The sequence below is a fragment of the Oncorhynchus gorbuscha genome, linkage group LG02 (assembly GCF_021184085.1).
Source record: "Oncorhynchus gorbuscha isolate QuinsamMale2020 ecotype Even-year linkage group LG02, OgorEven_v1.0, whole genome shotgun sequence".
Taxonomy (NCBI): domain Eukaryota; kingdom Metazoa; phylum Chordata; class Actinopteri; order Salmoniformes; family Salmonidae; genus Oncorhynchus; species Oncorhynchus gorbuscha.
Window position 1 is genome coordinate 78070514 of NC_060174.1, and position 20058 is coordinate 78090571.

General features: G+C 43.0%; 2 protein-coding genes across 4 annotated transcripts in view; one reads left to right on the top strand and one right to left on the bottom strand.

The window, feature by feature from the left end:
* The window catches only part of LOC124010433 (2-acylglycerol O-acyltransferase 2-A-like), a 33158-nt gene extending 29877 nt beyond the window's left edge, over positions 1-3281 (bottom strand). The window contains exons 1-2 of the mRNA XM_046322853.1: positions 3080-3281; positions 2061-2239 (exon numbers count right to left, since the gene is read on the bottom strand). Coding sequence (XP_046178809.1) covers positions 2061-2239; positions 3080-3173 — 273 coding nt within the window. The 5' untranslated portion in view covers positions 3174-3281. The remainder of the gene's footprint in view (positions 1-2060; positions 2240-3079) is intronic.
* Positions 3282-8043: 4762 nt separating this feature from the next.
* LOC124010440 (microtubule-associated protein 6 homolog) overlaps positions 8044-20058 on the top strand; it is a 33459-nt gene continuing 21444 nt past the window's right edge. Inside the window, exons 1-2 of one of the 3 annotated variants that reach the window (XM_046322865.1) lie at positions 8044-8179; positions 8326-9140. In XM_046322865.1, the coding sequence (XP_046178821.1) occupies positions 8407-9140 (734 nt within the window). In that variant the 5' untranslated portion in view covers positions 8044-8179; positions 8326-8406. Of the gene's footprint in view, positions 9141-20058 lie in introns of all 3 variants that reach the window. The other 2 variants (XR_006834435.1, XR_006834436.1) reach the window with 2 other exon arrangements.

Below are 20058 nucleotides of genomic sequence, written 5' to 3' on the forward strand. Positions count from 1 at the left end.
TGGATATTAGACTGGTGGAAATCTGTCCTTTGGTCTGATGAGTCCAAATTAGAGATTTTTGGTTACAACCGCTATGTCTTTGTGATGCAGGGTATGTAAACGGATGATCCCCGCTTGTGTGGTTCCAAGCATGAAGCATTGAGGAGGAGGTGTGTTGGTATGGGGGTGCTCTGCTGGTGACACTGTCTGTGATTTATTTTGAATTCAAGGCACACCTGACCAGCATGCATTCTGCAGCGATATGCCAACCCATCTGGTTTGCGCTTTGTGGGACTATCATTTGTTTTTCAACTGGACAATGATCCAAAACATACCTCCAGGCTGTGTAAGGACTATTTGACCAAGGAGAGTGATGAAGTGCTGCATCAGATGACCTGGCCTCCAATCACCTGACCTCAACCCAATTGAGATGGTTTGGGATGAGTTGAACATCAGAGTGGAGGAAAAGCAGCCAACAAGTGCTCAGCATATTTGTAAACTCTTTCAAAACAGTTGGAAAAGCATTCCTCATGAAGCTGGTTGAGAGAATGCCAAGAGTGTGCAAAGCTGTCCTCAAGGCAAAGGGTGGCTACTTTAGAGAATCTCAAATATAAAATATATTTAGATTTGTTTAACACTTTTTTGGTTACTACATGATTCCATGTGTTATTTCATAGTTCTGATGTCTTCACTATTATTCTTCAATGTAGAAAATAGTCAAACTAAAGAAAACCCCTTGAATGAGTAGGTGTGTCCAAACTTTTGACTGGTGCTGTATTTCTATGTCTTTTCTATCTGAAATTACATAGAGCCAGTTCAGAAAAGAAACCCGAGTGCCCCGCATCAGCTGAGATGGCATAAATTAGAGGCTTATATCAATCACACCTACCTTATTTGTCAGTCTATTCAAGCTGACTGGATCTGCTCACTCATCCTGCTACCGCTTGCTGCTACTATGCACTGGCTTTTCCACCCCAGCATCCACCTGTTAGGTTCTGTGTTCCTGCTGGGGGGATGGTATAGTTTACTACGCTCACTGCCTGTAGGCTGGCTATTTTATATTAACGCTTTGCTTGGGCAGTGAGCTACCCTGAACGAGCAGAGCCTAAATCGGCAAGACTTGCATTATTCATTGTTTAATAAATGGTTAAACATATTTTTACATCGTTCATTTCAGAAAGAAAGCACCATCTGAGGATTGTTTTATCAATGGCAGCAAAAGTCATTCTATGTTTACAATGAAGGTTTACATTGGTATGTCTCACTAGGGCTGTCGTTGGAGATCCAAACGCATCACTGAATTTACATAAACAATACATGTATGATCATCTATGGCTGATTTCTAGGTCATCTGAAAATAACAATTGATTACAATGACCAATAGAAGCTTAAAAAAGAAACACTACCATTCACATAAAATTAATAAATACATAGGTCTAAGCTATACCATTAGAATAACAATTATGGATTTAACATTTACATTACATTTACATTTAAGTCATTTAGCAGACGCTCTATTTAACAATGTCAAAGATAATTCATGTGACCCTATTGAGACTTTCAATTAGACAAACTACAGATAACAAAGCTCTGCATAGCAATTGAAAGGAAAAATACACATCTGAGCCATTTTGTTGTTGATGTTCACATGCTTATCAGTACAGACCAAAGTGTACATTCTGACCAAGGGCAAGAGCGTGGACCCATCTCAGCAGAAGGATATTGCAGGCTCACAGGCCTCCAAGCTCCATAGAATAGAATCAAAGATTTGTATATCCTTTTAAACTGGATTTCTTACTGCACTATCCAATAACACAGCATATAGGCGTTGGTATGCCTTTGAGAGACTAAGTTCTTAGGATCAAATTCCCAACAAATACCAACTCACATTTCTTAGCTGAACTTGAATGTCTCTACACACAATTCATATATCACCACTAGATGGTGACATCAACCAGCAACAGCTGTAGATGGGGCCTATCCATCCCTGGACTGGGCACTGCTTTTTTATTGAAGCCCTTAAAAAACATAGTCACAAACACTCACAAAAGAGTGCAGTAAACACAGTGAAGTCATCCCACCTTTACAGGGAAGTAGTCCCTCATGTAGTCCCAGACACGTAGATTGGAGAGGAAGTGAACCCTGTTGCCCCCCTTGGATGGTGTTTCCCAGTCGATGAACCACCAGCAGGCGTACAACACGCTGACCAGCCAGAACCGAGTGAACATCAACACAAAGAACAGCACGATGCAGCTTGGAGCTGGAGGAAGACAACCAATACACACAGACACACACACACACACACACACACACACACACACACACACACACACACACACACACACACACACACACACACACACACACACACACACACACACACACACACACACACACACACAGACAGGCGTGATGGGCACTGCACTATTAGGTTGCATCTCTTAATCTGCTGACATACTGAGCAGCAGTGAGCAGGAGAGCGACAGGGATAGAGAGATAGAAAAGGGAAGAGAGAGATCTAAGCAAACACGAGAAGTGTACTACAACTCAAGCCATGAGTTTTTTCTGACCACGTGATGTGACCTGAACAGATTGACCAATAACTAGGACCCAGAGTTTTTCCTTGTCAGGTCATGTGGTCATAAAAACCAAATACCAGGAAGTGTGTTTCCTCTTGTCCACTAGGTACCACTGATGCACAGTATTCAATCCATCTCAAAAATCATTTTTAAAGTATGAAAGGTCTCATGGACAAATCTATTGCAACACACATGGAGTCTCTCCACTGTCCAACACATGTTATGTAAGAGTTACTTAAGAGTTGGATATGGGAGTTTCTTCTGTATGCATGTATTTGTGTAATCGTTCCTTGCTCTGTTTCAGGCACAACTCCATGGGCACATGGAAGTAAGCCAGCAGTGGAAACTCTCAAAGAATTTCATTTCAACTTCTCCACACCGAGCAACCCATTAAGCAAACAGAACTGGACACAAGGCACAAGGCACTTAACACTTGTTAAGAAATGAGGAAGAAAGGCTAGCTAACAAAGCTGCACAGCACACACAGACACAGACACACACTCAGACAGCGGCAGACTCACCCAGGCCCAGAAAGGAGAAGACCCACTGTAGCACCGAGGCCGTCTGCAGTCTTCTGCTTAGGGGCAGGTCGGTAGGGGCAAACTGGATATTCATGGTGGGGACTGAAGAGCCTGGCAGTGCAGGTAGACAGGAGGCTTATGTCTGGGACACCCGGGAGAGGAGAAGAGTGAGTGAAGTGGGTCCAAAGTCTGCCTTTCTCCCTCTCTATCCACAGTCAACTGACATTTGACCGTCTTATCTCTGCAATCCTTTAATGCATGAATTAATTACTCAACCCATTTCTCTATCTTCAAGACCTTTGACCTTGCTGGTACTGGCCCAGCTAACAATTGTAGTTGCAATAACATTTGTATTGTTACTGTTGCTGAGCCAAACAAGGTCCTGATTGGTGAACCACTGATCCATTCAATGTGCTTCATATGTTGGCAAGGTTAGGGATACTCACACACAGTACTTCTAACTTGCAGTGTTCTCAACTCTCACACAGTACTTCTAACATGCAGTGTTCTCAACTCTCACACAGTACTTCTAACATGCAGTGTTCTCAACTCTCACACAGTACTTCTAACATGCAGTGTTCTCAACTCACACATTTGACACATTTTGACATGCATGATTACATTGTGCATGTATACAGAAATTATTCAACATTTCCACACATGGGATTTGAACTCCCAACCTCCTGGTTTATGGTACTCCGATCTTCCTGCAAACCACCATGTCCGTGTCAGGTACCAATTAATCCAAATATTCTCTCGTCATTTGTATGTGTATTTATTATGTATCCCATTAGCTGCCAAGGCAGCAGCTCTTCCTGAGGTACAGCAAAATTAAGGCAGTTTATACAATTTTAAAAACATTACAATACATTCACAGATTTCCAAACACACTGTGTGCCCTCAGGCCCCGACTCCACCACTACCACATATCTACAGCACAAAATCCATTTGTACGTTGTTAGGTTCTAATTTTCAGAGTAAATAACTCACGGACACTAGAGAAGCTTAACCAAGTTTAATTCTTGGTTAAACAGCTGGATTCAGACAAAATACATTTTCACACAAGCACTGATATTTAACTGTTCCTCATAGGCTGAGTCTCCTCCTACCCATCTGTACAAGCATTGTTCTTTACTGCTAGGCAGGACACTAGTGATACGGGCCATAAACTTCTATTTCTCCCTTAAAGGTGACCTGACCTCAACCCCCCTCCATCACTGATCCATGGCTCTTTCCCCTTATCAGTGCCTGCCACATGTAATCACTTCACTGCAGTCAACACAATCCAAGCTTAGTTGCACCCACTATATACACCTTCCTCCTACAACCCTTAACTTCTGGTGCAGACCCTCTAAACCTCAGCACTCCAGTGACATGAATAAGTATATTTCATATTCTCAAAACCCTCCTCTTGCACAATAGCTTCCTACTGTTCAACTGACAAACTTGGAAATTACTTATAAATGACAAACAATAATAAAACATGAATTAAAAAATGAAACAATTATTATAAACGATGACAAAACATTCACCGTGAGGTTTATCAACTCAGAAATGTATGGCCTCTGTTCAATGATCACACCGTACACAATTTTATTTCCATCTCTCATCACACAACAAACTGCCATTCCAGCTGCATCTGCTGGCTTGCTTCATGTCAGCTGGAGTGGCTTTTAGTTTCTCCACTTTGTCCTTCTAGTCCCTGTGAGTGATATCATAAGACTTGGAAAGCAGCAAAACATAACAGGATTTGTTTTTTTTGATTGCTCAAGCACGTGTTTCAAAACACTACACCCAATTAGCACAACCACACACCCAATTAGCACAACCACACACCCAATTAGCAAAACACTACAGATCCTTTGCTAAATTAAACACTCTTGTAAAAACTATACACTTCTTTTTAAAAAACACACTTTGTTACCATATGAAACACGTTTCACATTACTATACTGTCTGCACGAGTTACACTCTGCTGTGATAAACATTAAACACTTTTAGCACTTCTACTTCCCTGTGATTAGAGTAGGCTACTATCAACAAAGTACAAATATAATGTAAATTCACCAAACACTACACAGGACTAATGTTGCAGACTGAAGAAACTCATTTATTTCTCAACACGCCCAAAATGTTGACATTGAGTCATATACTGTAACCAAACATCACTTTACGTATTGTATGTTCAAAAAAATAAAATAACTAGACATTGTCTTTTCGCCTAGCTGTATCTGGCTAGAGAATTTCATCAACGTCGCAGGCAATGTTGTCATTAGCAAGACACCTTGGAAAGAAACATCTTGAATGACAAAACCATCCTTGCATTGCTGCTACCTCCATCTGGTCACAGGCCTCCATGGCTTGGATGAGGGGTAACTCAGCCAGGAGACGGAGATCATATACCTTCCACCGCCATGCCGAGAAAAACTCTTCTATAGGGATGAGGAATGGAGAGTATGGTGGAAGATATAGGACGGTGAAATGTGGATGTTGCTGAAACCAGATCTGAACCAGAGCAGAGCGGTGGAAAGACACATTGTCCCAGACAACAATGTATTGCATATGATCGATTTACTTTGCTGCTGTTATGTTGTGCAATTGGTCCAAGATTGTAAGTACGAGTGCTGTGTTGTAAGGGCCCATATGGGCATGGCGGTGGAGGACCCCATTCTGTGTAATGGCTGCACAGAGTGTTATATTACCCCCACGTTGCCCTGGGACATTGACTATAGCCCAGTGGCCAATGATGTTTCTTCCCCTCCTTCGTGTTCTCCTCAGGTTGAACCCAGCCTCATCTACGTAAATGAACTCATGCTGGATCTCCTCTCCATCCATTCGTAAAACTATGAAAAACAGTGTCAGGCAAAATTGTGTAGTTCAGCGTAGATCTAGTATACATATTACAGTACAGTAAAAGATTATGAGACAGTATGCAAGATCACATTGCTAAAGTGAATACATACCTCTGCATAATCATGCCGCAGTCGTTTCACCCCTTCGGAATTGCGCTCGAAAGGCACTCGATAAATTAGCTTCATTTTAATGTTGTTTTTTTAGGATGCGTGCCAGTGTTGATGTGGAGACCTGATAGATATCGCTGAAAATGGCGTGGTTATTGACAATGTTAGCTTGGAGCTGCTTGAGTGTTATAGCATTGTTGGCCAAAACCATGTTCACTATCTCCCGCTCTTGCTGTTCTGTGAACATAGGAGGCCTTCCCCCTTATCGTCCTTGACCCTCAATCCTATGTAGAAAAAAAACAGTATACAATAGTACAGTCATTTCACAGGAAAAGGTAACAGAAGTGCTGATAGTCCATAGAATGCAGTACTGTAAGCAGTTACTGAAACCGTGCATATGTTTTTGATGTGATGATATTTTTACAATACCTATTTTCCAGTCTAAATGTTCTCATCACACTTGCCACTTTATATCGGCTTAGATTTGGCTGTACTCGCAGTCCAGCCTCCCTCAGCGTCAGGCCGTGGTTGACAACGTGGTCAACCAGTGTTGCGCGGATCTCATTTGTCAGATTCGGTCGTCTTCGAGCACCTTGTCTTCGAGCACCTTGTCTTCGAGCACCTTGTCTTCGAGCACCTTGTCTTCGAGCACCTTGTCTTCGAGCACCTTGTCTTCGAGCACCTTGTCTTCCTCCTCCTCGTTCTCCTCGACTGAAACTTTCAACGACTCTTTCCATTGTGCTTGAAGACCGACGAACTCACCTGCTGCTTTTTATAGTGCTTATACACCTGATTGGTGTGTCTACAGTTAAGCAAACGAGTGTTTGCACACCTGATGACTGTGTTGAACCAATTGGTTGGAGGGTGTTGTAATTTGACAGTCAGTGCTTTGGTATTGCAAGGACGTGACTTCATGATAGATTTTTGTGTGTAATGTATGTTAAGTGTGTTTAGTGTTTTGCAAATCACTGTGTGTAGAATGTTGGTTGACAATGTGCTTATAGTTGTGCAAATATGGGCTGATGTTTTGCTTCTTGCGTGTAAGGTTTTGCTAATAGTGTACTACTTTTAATTTTAGTGTGTAAGCAATCCCCAAAAAAACTGTAAACGAAGTGCGCTATGATAAATTATGTCCAAAGGCTTCAAAACACTGGTAACTGCATTCATGTACATAATATCTCCATAATCTATAACAGGAATAAATGTAGACTGAATGATCTGTTTTCTACTATTTCATGAAAGGCAAGCACTATTCCTACAGAAGAAGCCAAACTTAATTCTTTTTTTTTACCTACTCGTCAACATGATTTTTAAAAGATCGTCATTCCAGATGCCCAGATATTTATGAGATCAATGGGGAATCTAAACGGAGTCTTAATCAATGATTCCAGGATTTTTGCTGGGCAATGAATGAATGATCTTGCAGCTTTACCTTAAAATAACTTGTTTTATGCATCTAGAATTACAGTAATAACAGAGTGAAAACTAATACGGAATTAGTCATTAGCGTTTCCCATCATTCACGTGCAAATATTTTCAGATGCTCAGTGTGGTGCTACTCTTGATTGTGTATAATGAGTAGGCATTGTCTACTTCAGAGCAGAAATCACCATCTGTCCTCTGTTGTTAAACAGAGGTAAGACCCCTGATCACAAAGCCAACTTCTCTGCTATCACTTACTCCAAAGCCTCCATACAATGACACATACACACATGAAATATGTCTGCATTTCTGATTTCTGCTCTAAACCTTTCTAGATCCAGTTGCAGTATTGGCCAATGTTCAATTGATTTCCTATTTGATATGCTATTAAGCAAACCATCAACCTCTCATGTTTTATTAATTGCTAGCAATACATAAACACGGGATCGTATAGAAGTATGGCGACATAAAACTATAATGGAATAGGTTGAGGCACCAAAACGTCTCTCCTCCCACTGCAGACATTGCATGATGGATGATGACGATGCCAGGTGATATTTCTCTGCTCCAATTCTAATCATCGTCTCATGGGAGGATGCTGAGCGCGCAGGCGGGACCGATTTTCCTTGCAGTGCACTATCATAGAGCAATGTGCATGACAGGACAGAACGAGCAGAGCTGAGAGCAGGGCAAAGGGAAAACATCAGCGAAAGGGGAGGTTGTAATAACGCTAATTAAGCATCCAATCTCTGTATTCGTAATATTTGCATCATGGATGTATAATTCCTCTATTTTCGCTAAACATCGTATCTTGTACCATTCAACAACTCGGACATTTTGTTCCTCATTTTGTTCCTTTAACAGAACACTGGTGCCCATCAAGAGCCTAGGAGAGACAGAGAGTGCCATTGTATCGCGCGCAGGAACTGAGCAAAAGCCGACATCATGGCGTGGCCCTGCATCACCAGGGCGTGTTGTATGGCCCGCTTCTGGAACCAGCTGGACAAGGGGGACATTTCGGTGCCATTGGTTTTCACCAGATACGACGTCTCGGAGATGCAGCATCTTCAACTGCAGCACCAACAAAAACAGCCGCATCACCAGGCACAGGCAAGCGCGGTCGCCATAGAAACTCTACCCGCTCACGAGGACAAGGCGGTAGCGGCTTGTGAGCACCCCGCAACCGGAACTGCTGTGTCTGAGGAGCGCGCATGTGGTTCTGTAATGCGCCAAGACTTTAAGCACTGGAAAGTGCGCCCTGAGCCAAGCTGTAAACCTAAGCATGAATATCACACTCCCGAGACCCCTTTTAACAACAAGACACAATATCAGAAGGATTTCAAGCCATGGCCCATTCCGAAAAGGGACGACCATCCTTGGATTGCCAAACCCAATCCCTCCATCTCCATCGGCGGTGACGGTGTCCAGGATAGGTCCAAACACTACCATGCACACGCGGAAGTTGACAGTGGGGTTGAGAAAAGCGAAATTGCTGACAAAGTACAAGAGAAAGAAACGATGGAAGGGAGTAAAAATAATCCAACTGCAGAGAAGGATGGTGAAAAGAAAGTTAGCATCAAAGTGGAGCGAGAAGACGCGGCAGGGGCCAGAAGCAGGGCGGCGTTAGATGCGCTAAACAGGCAGTTAAAACAGGAAGTTACAATTGGCAGCGCATACAAGTAAGTTGTAAATTCTATTGACAGATGAAACACGGAACCATACATTGTATCATGCAGTGGAGGAAAAAGTACCCAATTGTCATACTTGGGTAAAAGTAAAGATACCTTAATATAAAATGACTCAAGTAAAAGAGAAAGTCACCCAGTAAAATACTACTTGAGTAAAAGTCTAAAAGTATTTGGTTTTAAATATACTTAATTATTAAAAGTAAATGTTATTGCTAAAATATACTTAGTATCAAAAGTAAAAGTATAAATCATTTCACATTCCTTATTATAAGCAAACCAGATGGCACAATGGCATTACATTTATTTTTACTGCCAGCCAGGGGCACACTACAAAGACATAATTTACAAACAAAGCATTTGTGTTTAGTGAGTCCACCAGATCAGGGGAAGTAGGGATGACCAAGGCAGTAGGGATGACCAAGACATTATGGATGACCAGGGATGCTCTCTTGATAGGTGTGTGAATTGGACCATTTTCCTGTCCTGCTAAGCATTCAAAATGTAACGTGTACTTTTGTGTGTCAGGGAAAATGTACGGTGTAAAAAGTATATTATTTTCTTTAGGAATGTAGTGGAGTAAAAGTAAAAGTTGTCAAAAATGTAAATAGTGAAGTACAGATACCCCCCAAAACTACTTAAGTAGTACTTTAAAGTATTTTTTACTTTACAAGTACTTTACACCACTGGTATCATGTACACACTTAGTGAGATCAACTTTAAGATGATGAGGCACTAGGGCCCACTCTCAATGTTCAAAGTACACCAGAGAACATAATTTAGCCAAAGAGTATGTTTTATCACAAGCACATACAAGTATGGGGCGGCAGGGTATCCTAGTGGTTAGAGCGTTGGACTAGTAACCGAAAGGTTGCAAGTTCAAATCCCCGAGCTGACAAGGTACAAATCTGTCGTTCTGCCCCTGAACAGGCAGTTAACCCACTGTTCCAAGGCTGTCATTGAAAATAAGAATTTGTTCTTAACTGACTTGCCTTGTAAAATAAAGGTAAAATAAAATAAAGTAGGCCTAACTACCACTATAAAGAAAACACTAACATAAAGTGTCCTAAAGGGTGTTGGGTCACCAAGCTGCCAGAACAGCTTCAATGTGCCTTGTCATAGATTCTACAAGTGGACCTAAACTATGCCAGGAAAATCTACTCCACACCAAAATATATAATTTGTAACCCTCATTTACTTAGGTGTTGTCTTAATTTTGTCAGTTACCGGTATTCCTATGTGCACCAAATGTGTTGTGGCCATAGACATAATCCATAGAATGGTTTTTGGAACCTCTTGCCGCCAATTTGACTGTTAATGGGTACACTAGTGATGGCTGCCAGTCCTGACTTTAATTATTTTACTTTAGTTGGTTGCGGCTGTCAGTTTGCCCTTTTCAAATTTCTAAATACAATTGTGAATAAAAACATATAGTTTGGAAAGCAAATGCCTACTGCTGAAAACAGAGAACCAATAGAGAAATACATTCTCAACAACTCCCAATTTTTAGTGAACAGCAGCAGCACTGTTTTTAATCTTGAGATTATCAACGACGAGCACATCAGCCATCACCGGTGAGTAGCCCATGGCTTCATCATCATCATTTGGTGAGTCAGTGTGTCACTGGAAAGTTTATTTATTGTAGTAGCCTACTGTAGCCTATAATATATATATATATCAGTACCAGTCAAAAGTGTGGACACACCTACTCATTCAAGGGTTTTCCTTTATTTGTACTATTTGCTACATTGTAGAATAATAGTGAAAACATCACAACTGTGAAATAACATATGGAATCATGTAAGAACCAAAAATGTGTGTAACATATCAAAATATATTTTATATTTGAGATTCTTCAAAGTAGCCACTCTTTGCCTTGATCACAGCTTTGCACACTCCTGGCATTCTCTCAACCAGCTTCATGAGGTAGTCAAGTGTAATCCATTTAAATTAACAGGTGTGCCTTGTTAAAAGTTCATTTGTGGATTTTATTTCCTTCTTAATGCGTTTGAGCCAATCAGTTGTGTTGTTACAAGGTTGGTATACACAAGATATCCATATTTGGTAAAAGAACAAGTCCATATTATGGCAATAACAGCTCAAATAAGCAGAGAATTGACAGTCCATCATTACTTTAAGACTTGATTTGTTTAACACTTTTTTGGTTACTACATGATTCCATATGTGTTATTTCATAGTTTTGATGTCTTCGCTATTATTCTACAATGTAGAAAATAGAAAAAACTAAGAAAAACCATGGAATGAGTAGGAGTGTCCAAACTTTTGACTGGTACTGTATATACAGCTCTGAAAAAAATTAGAAGACCTCTACAAAATGATCAGTTTCTCTGGTTTTACTATTTATAGGTATGTGTTTGGGTAAAATGAACATTTTTGTTTTATTCTATAAACTACTGACAACATGTCTCCCAAATTCCCCCCCCAAAATATTGTAATTTAGAGCATTTATTTGCAGAAAGTGACAACTGGTCAAAATAACAAAATAGATGCAGTGTTGTCAGACCTCGAATAATGCAAAGAAAATAAGTTCATATACATTTTTGAACAACACAATACTAATGTTTTAACTTAGGAAGAGTTCAAAAATCAACATTTGGTGAAATAACCCTCATTTTCAATCACAGCTTTCATGCGATCCTCCACCAAATTGGAGAGGCCTACAAGCCACCGTGTCTTGCACCCATTGTGAAATTTGGTGGAGGATCGGTGATGATCTGGGGGTGCTTCAGCAAGGCTGGAATTGGGCAGATTTGTCTTTGTGAAGGACGCATGAATCAAGCCACGTACAAGGATGTCCTGGAAGAAAACTTGCTTCCTTCTGCTCTGACAATGTTCCCCAACTACGAGGATTGGGTTTTCCAGTAGGACAATGCTCCATGCCACACAGCCAGGTCAATCAAGGTGTGGATGGAGGACCACCAGATCAAGACCCTGTCATGGCCAGCCCAATCTCCAGACCTGAACCCCATTGAAAACCTTTGGAATGTGATGAAGAGGAAGATGGATGGTCACAAGCCATCAAACAAAGCCGGGCTGCTTACATTTTTGCTCCAGGAGTGGCATAAAGTCACACAACATCAATGTGAAAGACTGGTGGAGGGCATGCCAAGACAGATGAAAGCTGTGCTTGAAAATCAGGGTTGTTCCTCCAAATATTGATTTCTGAACTCTTCCTAAGTTAAAACATTACTATTGTGTTGTTTAAAAATGAATTTGAACTTATTCTCTGTATCCTACTGCCTGAGCTATGTTATTGATGTAAATTGAGAAGAGCGTGTGGCCTGGGATCGAGCCTTGGGGTACACCCTTGATGACAGGCAGTGGCTGAGACAGCCGATGTTCTGATTTTATACACTGCACTCTTTGAGAGAGGTAGTTAGCAAACCAGGCCAAAGACCCCTCAGAGACACCAATACTCCTTAGCCGGCCCACAAGAATGGAATGGTCTACAGTACCAAAAGCTTTGGTCAAGTCAATAAAAATAGCAGCACAATATTGCTTAGAATTAAGAGCAATGGTGGCATCATTGAGGATTACATACCAGAGAGAATACTATAGACATCAAGAAAGCCAGTCAGTTGATTATTGACCACCACTTTTGTTAAACAGGGTAAAATAGAAATAGTCCTATAACAATTAGGATCAGCTTGATCTCCCCCTTTAAATGAAGGATGAACCATGGCTGCCTTCCAAGCAATGGGAATCTCTCCAGAGAGGAGAGACAGGTTAAAAATGTCAGAGATAGGCTTGGCGATTATAGGGGCAGAAACCTTAAAGAAGAAAGGGTCTAAACCATCTGACCCCAATGTTTTTTCGGGTCAAGTTTAAGGAGATCCTTTAGCACCTCGGACTCAGTGACTGCCTGCAGGGAGAAACTTTGTAATGGGACAGGGAAAAATGAAAGAGCATCGGGGATAGTCGCATTAGAAGGGGTGGGAGATGAGGAAATGTTGGACGGGCAATGAGGCATGGCTGAGTCAAATAGGAATCCTGACTTAATGAAGTGGTGATTAAAAAGCTCAGCCAAGGGGCCTCCTGGGTGGCGCAGTGGTTAAGGGCGCTGTACTGCATACTGTACTGGGTTTGCGCCCAGGCTCTGTCGTAACCGGCCGCGACTGGGAGGTCCGTTGGGCGACGCACAATTGGCCTAGCGTCATCCGGGTTAAGGAGGGCTTGGTCGGTAGGGATGTCCTTGTCTCATCGCACACCAGCGACTCCTGTGACGGGCCGGGCGCAGTGCACGCTAACCAAGGTTGCCAGATGCACAGTGTTTCCTCCGACACATTGGTATGGCTGGCTTCCGGGTTGGATGTGCGCTGTGTTAAGAAGCAGTGCGGCTAGGTTGGGTTGTGTATCGGAGGACACATGACTTTCAACCTTCATCTCTCCCGAGCCCGTACGGGAGTTGTTGCGATGAGACAACATAGTAACTACTACAATAATTGGACACTACGAAATTGGGGAGAAAAAGGGGGGTAAATAAATAAATAAAAAAAAGCTCAGCCATGTGCTTCTTGTCAGTAACAACCACATCAACATTAGTGGACATGGGCAGCTGTGAGGAGGAGGGTCTCCAGGTCTTTAACCATTTTCCAGAACTTTTTGGGGTTAGACCCACTGCTCCTTAAAGTAACTAACTTTGGCCTTTCGGATAGCTTGAGTGCACTTATTTCTCATTTGCCTGAACGAGAGCCTCATTGCCTGTGCCGAGCCTTTCGCCAAATGGGCACCGGAGCAGAGGAAGACTTCAGCCATGGAGCGGGACTGGACACCGTGCCTGGACTGGGCATCGGCACAGAGGAAGGTTCCTGCCATGGAGCGGGACTGGACACCGTGCCTGGACATCGGCATCGGTGCAGAGGAAGGCTCCGGCCATGGAGCAGGGTTGGATGCCGTGCCTGGACTGGGCACCGGTGCAGAGGAACGCTCTGGCCATGGAGCTGGGTTGGACACTGTGCCAGGACTGGGCACCGCCGCAGAAGAAGGATCCGGCCTTGGAGCGGGACTGGACACCGTGCCTGGACTGGGCATCGATGCAGAGGAAGGCTCCTGCCATGGAGCGAGACTGGACACCTTGCCTGGACTGGGCACCGGCGCAGAGGAAGGCTCCAGCCTTGGAGCGGGACTGGACTCCGTGCATGAACTGGGCATCGGCGCAGGCTGCACCGGACTGATGACACGCTCCTCAGGGCGAGTGCGTGGAGCCAGCACAGGACGCTCTGAGCTGGGGAGGCGCACTGGAAGCCTGGTGCGTGGAGCCAGCACAGGACATACCGGGCTGGGGAGGCGCATTGGAGGCCTGGTGCATGGAGCCGGCACAGGTTGCACCGGACTGGTGACATGCTCTTCAGGGCGAGTGCGGGGAGCCGGCACAGGATGTACCGGGCTGAGGAGGCGCACTGGAGGCCTGGTGCGTGGAGCCGGCACAGGTTGCACCGGACTGGTGACACGCTCTTCAGGGCGAATGCCGTGCAGAATACACCTAACCAACATATATCTCAGTTCTCTCTCCTCCAACAGCTCCATCGACTCCCCGACAGTCTCTGGCTTTCTCCTCGGCTTGACCGACAGCCCGATGTGTCCCCCCCCCAAAACAAATATTGGGGTTTCTGTGGCCGCGGACCCCGGCATCGTTGCTTTACTTCTATATTCCTTGGCGACTCCATCCAAGGAAGGGTCTTGCATCCTCCTAGGATTTACTCCCATGTCCAACTCTTCTTTATCTCCCAGACACGCTGCTTGGTCCTTGCATGGTGGGATATTCTGTCACGTTCTTCGAAAGGAGCGGACCAAGGCGCAGCGTGCGTAGAGTTCCACATACTTTATTACAAAGTGAAACTTCACAAAAACAACAAAGAATAAACGAACGTCCAGTACAGAGCACACTTAGGCACTAACTGAAAACAATATCCCACAATGCAGGTGGGAACAATTGACAACTTAAGTTTGATCCCCAATTAGAGACAACGATAATCAGCTGCCTCTAATTGGGAACCATACTAAAAAACCAACATAGAAATATAACGACTAGAACACCCCCGAGTCACACCCTGACCTAAAGCACCATAGAGAACCGGAGGGCTCTCTATGGTCAGGGCATGACAGAAACAGATATCAGAGCACAAGTCAGATTTGGGGCTTGCAACTGTAGATGGGCTAGGGTATACATGCACATTTCCAGATATCATCAACAGCAATACAACCAAGGCTAGACAGAGGACAGGGAGAGTGTGGACACACTCTGCAGTGTGGATTTATGACGTGTGGAAATCCTAAAAACGACACTGCTCAAATGTAGTCTATACCACATAATAAATGTTATGGCTTTATTATAAAATAATGTACATTTACCATGCACCGAATTGCTTCTTTATGCTTGGATTTTTTAAACAAAAAAACAAAGCCCCGGTGCCGTTTATTTCTTAATCCTGTGATGAGGTAGTAGTAAGAAGGTAGTTGTATATTGATGAGAGAAGTAAGTCAAATATTATTGATGTAGGCTATCATTCAGTATCATCAGACATCAAATATATTCTTACCAAGGAATTCTAACCACTGTTTTCTATTCAAAACTTTTAATCTTGTGCCTCAATAAAGTACCATGGATATAACAGCACTGAGCACAGAAATAATGTTACACTTATACATCATTTTCAATATAAAAATGTGTTCTGAGGTAGGATGAACGTCCTTGTTAAAATAAATCTGTTACTCTTGTCAGGACCCGGTTACGAACACGGGTCTCCGGAGTGAGAAACAGTCACTTAACCAACTGAGCCACGAATAGTCGGCAGAACCCAGAAGATGAGGCAGACACAGCAGTACTTGAGACGGTGTATTTAATGAAGTAAAAAGTGAAGTCCTTCAGGAAAACATGTAACTCCACAACCTCAAAAGAAATTCCACAAGAACAAAGGTAATCCTCCAAGACAAAAAGGTAAATCCACAAGGTGGTAGGTATAGCATAAAAAGCCTCAAAAGATACTCAAAAATAAATAAACAAGAACAAAAAAACAGAATTCCACAAGAGAGTCCACCGGGATCAACAAGAGTTCACAGAATACTAGGGCTGGGTGCTAACATACAAACACAGTACCTCTGGTCTGGTAAATAGAAGAAGAGAAAATCACCCGGTGACACGACAAAAGACAATATCAGACTGCTGTGAATAATATTAGAATTACTTCCTTAGTGGAGTTACTAACAAAGCAGACATGAGTAACCCTTAGGGCTGAGAATAGACTCTCTGAACATCACCTGATAGGAGGAGGTGGTGTGAGAAGAGAGCAACACGTCTGGCAGCTGATCACACTGCTGCTGTGCTGTGCTAGTATTGTTCTGCAGCCATTAGGGACCAGCTCAGGGCAGAGAGAGACCTCCTCAGTCCTCCTTACATGGCATGAAATGGCTGCACTGTGACAGGCATGACTGAGATAGAAAGAAGCAGGTCAGCTATGGGTTCATCTCCAACACACACATACTTGCACACACACACACATACTTGCACACACACACATACTTGCACACACACACACACACACACACACACACACACACACACACACACACACACACACACACACACACACACACACACACACACACACACACACACACACACACACACACACACACACACACACACACACACACACACACACACGTGCTGAAGGTGAACTGCTCAAGGCGGCTTCATTCAGCCTGCTTTCATGTGATGCTAAAGCCTCTGGTCTGTCTCTAATTTGTGTATGACGAAACTGTCGTGACGTTGTATTAGTTAATGTGACGACTGTTGTTCATCGAATGATTAAAGTTTCTAATTGCGTGATTAACTGAATCAAGCAATTATTAACTCATTAACCTGGGGCACCATGGGAAAACTAGTTTTTATTGAGTTTCTATTTCCCAAATTAACTCAAAGAATATCAGAATATCGATTTTACAACAGCCGCTAATTAACCAGTTGCCTCTACCAATCTCGTTCTGAACGTCGTATAGCCCGTGAATCTGCACGGACCCGGGCCTCACCAATGAGTTCGTACCACACCAATCTTAGTTGAATATTTATTTACTAAAAAGCTGAAATTACGATAAAAGATACACATAGACAACACACATTATAGGCTATTGATTAGAACTTAGTATAATGGGCCAACACACTATGGCACATGTTACCCAAAATGGGGATTTCAAAGAGAGAGAGAAAAAAGAAAGTGCACGAGAGAAATATAAATTTGGGTGAATTTGTCAGCTATGCTATTCTAACCCTAGCCTTGCCCCAAACTGCCGGTCAGAATATAATGATGTAATTACGTGGGGATGATCTCAGAGGATTCTCTGCATGGACAGTCCAGGCTGCTCGATGACGCACTACTCCGGCGCATCTCTCTGACCGTCCTCCCGATGTCAGTTTCCTTTTGGCTTAGTAGTCTGTTCTCTCACCCTTTGCTCTGGAAGGGGTCTTCTGAGGACAGACAGCTCTGTAGCTCAGAGCTCACAGCATAGAAATGAAACCCTTTAGATACCACGATTCGATGGGAGATGGAGGTGGTTCGACTTGAATTCACCCACTTAGACACAGCTCATCTGTAGCTTGGGTAGAAAAGGATTTCTTTGTCTTCAAACTTGCTGGGTTTTCTGGGTTCGTTGACTTTTTAGACCTTGCTGCAGCTTGGATCACGTAGTCTTCCTGTAAATTCTATACTCACAGGTTTTATACCCTTGGGTCAGAAGTGGGCATAACCGCCTTTAGGGCAATTCTCTGGGCGTACCAAGTTAATGAGGCAAGGTCTAGGTTTTATTCAAATCCAATTTTAGACAACTAACTTAACATTTAATCTTCCCCAAAACATTGTCTTTGATTTGGATATTTTCCATACAACGTACAATGTATAATCATCAAACATCTACTAGGAAAACTCTTCACGTTACAATGTTTTCGTAATAACGTCATCTATTAACCTTTAATAACAAAACAAAAATGACATACGTTTTCATATTCCATCTATTGTCTGTGTCTTGTCTGTGGCCTGAGATTTACCAGGGGCGTGAGGGGTCATAAACCCCCCACATCTTGAGACCCCTAGATCTCTCCTCCTCTGTTGGGGTTGAGAGATAATCTGTAGGGTTGTGGTCTCCTGTAACCTGATCTGGTCAGGACAGTCATGACAAAACCTTGTCTCTGAATGCCTGCATGGTTGGAGAGGGAAGTGTTATCCATTAGAATGAAGGATGTGAATGAGATTTGCAGTGTAGTTGGTTCTCCGAATTCAGCCAAGTAACAACTATTTGCTTCAGTTAATGCAATTATCCTCCTGGACCTATGTACAATATGTAAATGAAGCCTATTCAGAAAAACAGTATTTTTATCCCTGCTCTCCTAGAAATACGATATGAAGCTTCTTGAATACAAATTACAGATGGAACCTGACTGGATAGCTGGACCACATCATTATTTGTGTTCAGCCAGTGACTGTCAGAGGATATTTTTTAAGACACCATAAAGTACATAGAACTGCCCTCACGGTACAAAAACAAAAGTACTGAAGCTGAACCAAGAGCTATGCTTAGACTGTAGCAGTCCTTTTAAAATCTAGACAATGTGAAATGATTCTGTGCAGCCTGCATGTCCCAACAATGCACCCCAAAGATGAAAAAATCAAATCAAATGTTATTTGTCGCATGTGCCAAATACAACAGGTGTAGATTTATTTTAACAGGGACGTTCATCCTATCTCAGAACACATTTTTATATTGTCCAGGTGGGAAAGGGCAGTGTGGAGTGCAATTAAGATTGTATGAAATGCTTATGTACAAGCCCTTTAACAACAATGATGTTCAATAAATAGGTTTAAGAAAATATTTACAAAATAATCGAATAATTCCTTGGTGTTCTTGTGGACACTTGAAACTCTCGACCCGCTCTCGACTTCAGCCCCGTCGATGTTAACAGGGTCTTGTTAAGCCCTCCTTTTCCTGTGGTCCATGTTCAGCTCCTTTGTCTTTTTCACATTAAGGGAGAGGTTGTTGTCCTGGTACCACAATGCCAGATCTCTGACCTCCTCCCTATAGGATGTCTCGTCATTGTCAGTGATCACGTCTACCACTGTCGTCAGCAAACTTAATGATGGTGTTAGAGTCGTGCTTGGCCACGCAGTTGTGGGTGAACAGGGAGTACATGAGGGGACTAAATACACACCCCTGAGGATTAGCGTGGCAGATGTGTTGTTACCTACCCATACCACCTGGGATTGGCCCGTCAGGAGGTCCAGGATCCAGTTGCAGAGGGAGGTGTTTAGTTTTAGGGTCCTTAGCTTAATGATGAGCTTTGTGGGTGATATGGTGTTGAACGCTGTCCTGTAGTCAATGAACAGCATTCTCACACAGGTGTTCCTTTTGTCCAGGTGGGAAAGGGCAGTGTGGAGTGCAATTAAGATTGTGTGGTATGCGAATTGGAGTGGGTCTAGTGTATCTGGCATGATGGTGTTGATGTCAGCCATAAGCAGAATTTCAAAGCACTTCATAGTTACCAGCGTGAGTGCTATGGGGTGGTAATCATTTAGGCAGATTACCTTTGCTTTCTTGGGCACAGGGACTATGGTGGTATATTATAAACATGTTGGTATTATAGACTCAGTCAGGGAGACACTGAAAATGTTGGTGAAGAAACTTGCCAGTCGGTCCGTGCATGCTTTGAGTACACATCCTGGTAATCTGTCTAGCCCCGCGGCTTTGTGAATGTTGACCTGTTTAAAAGACTTGCTCATATTGGCTACGGAGGGTGTGATCAAACAGTCGTCCGGAACAGCTGGTCGCTCATGCATGCTTCAGTGTTACTTGCCTCAAATCGAGCATAAAAGGCATTTAGCTTGTCTGGTAGGCTTGTGTCATT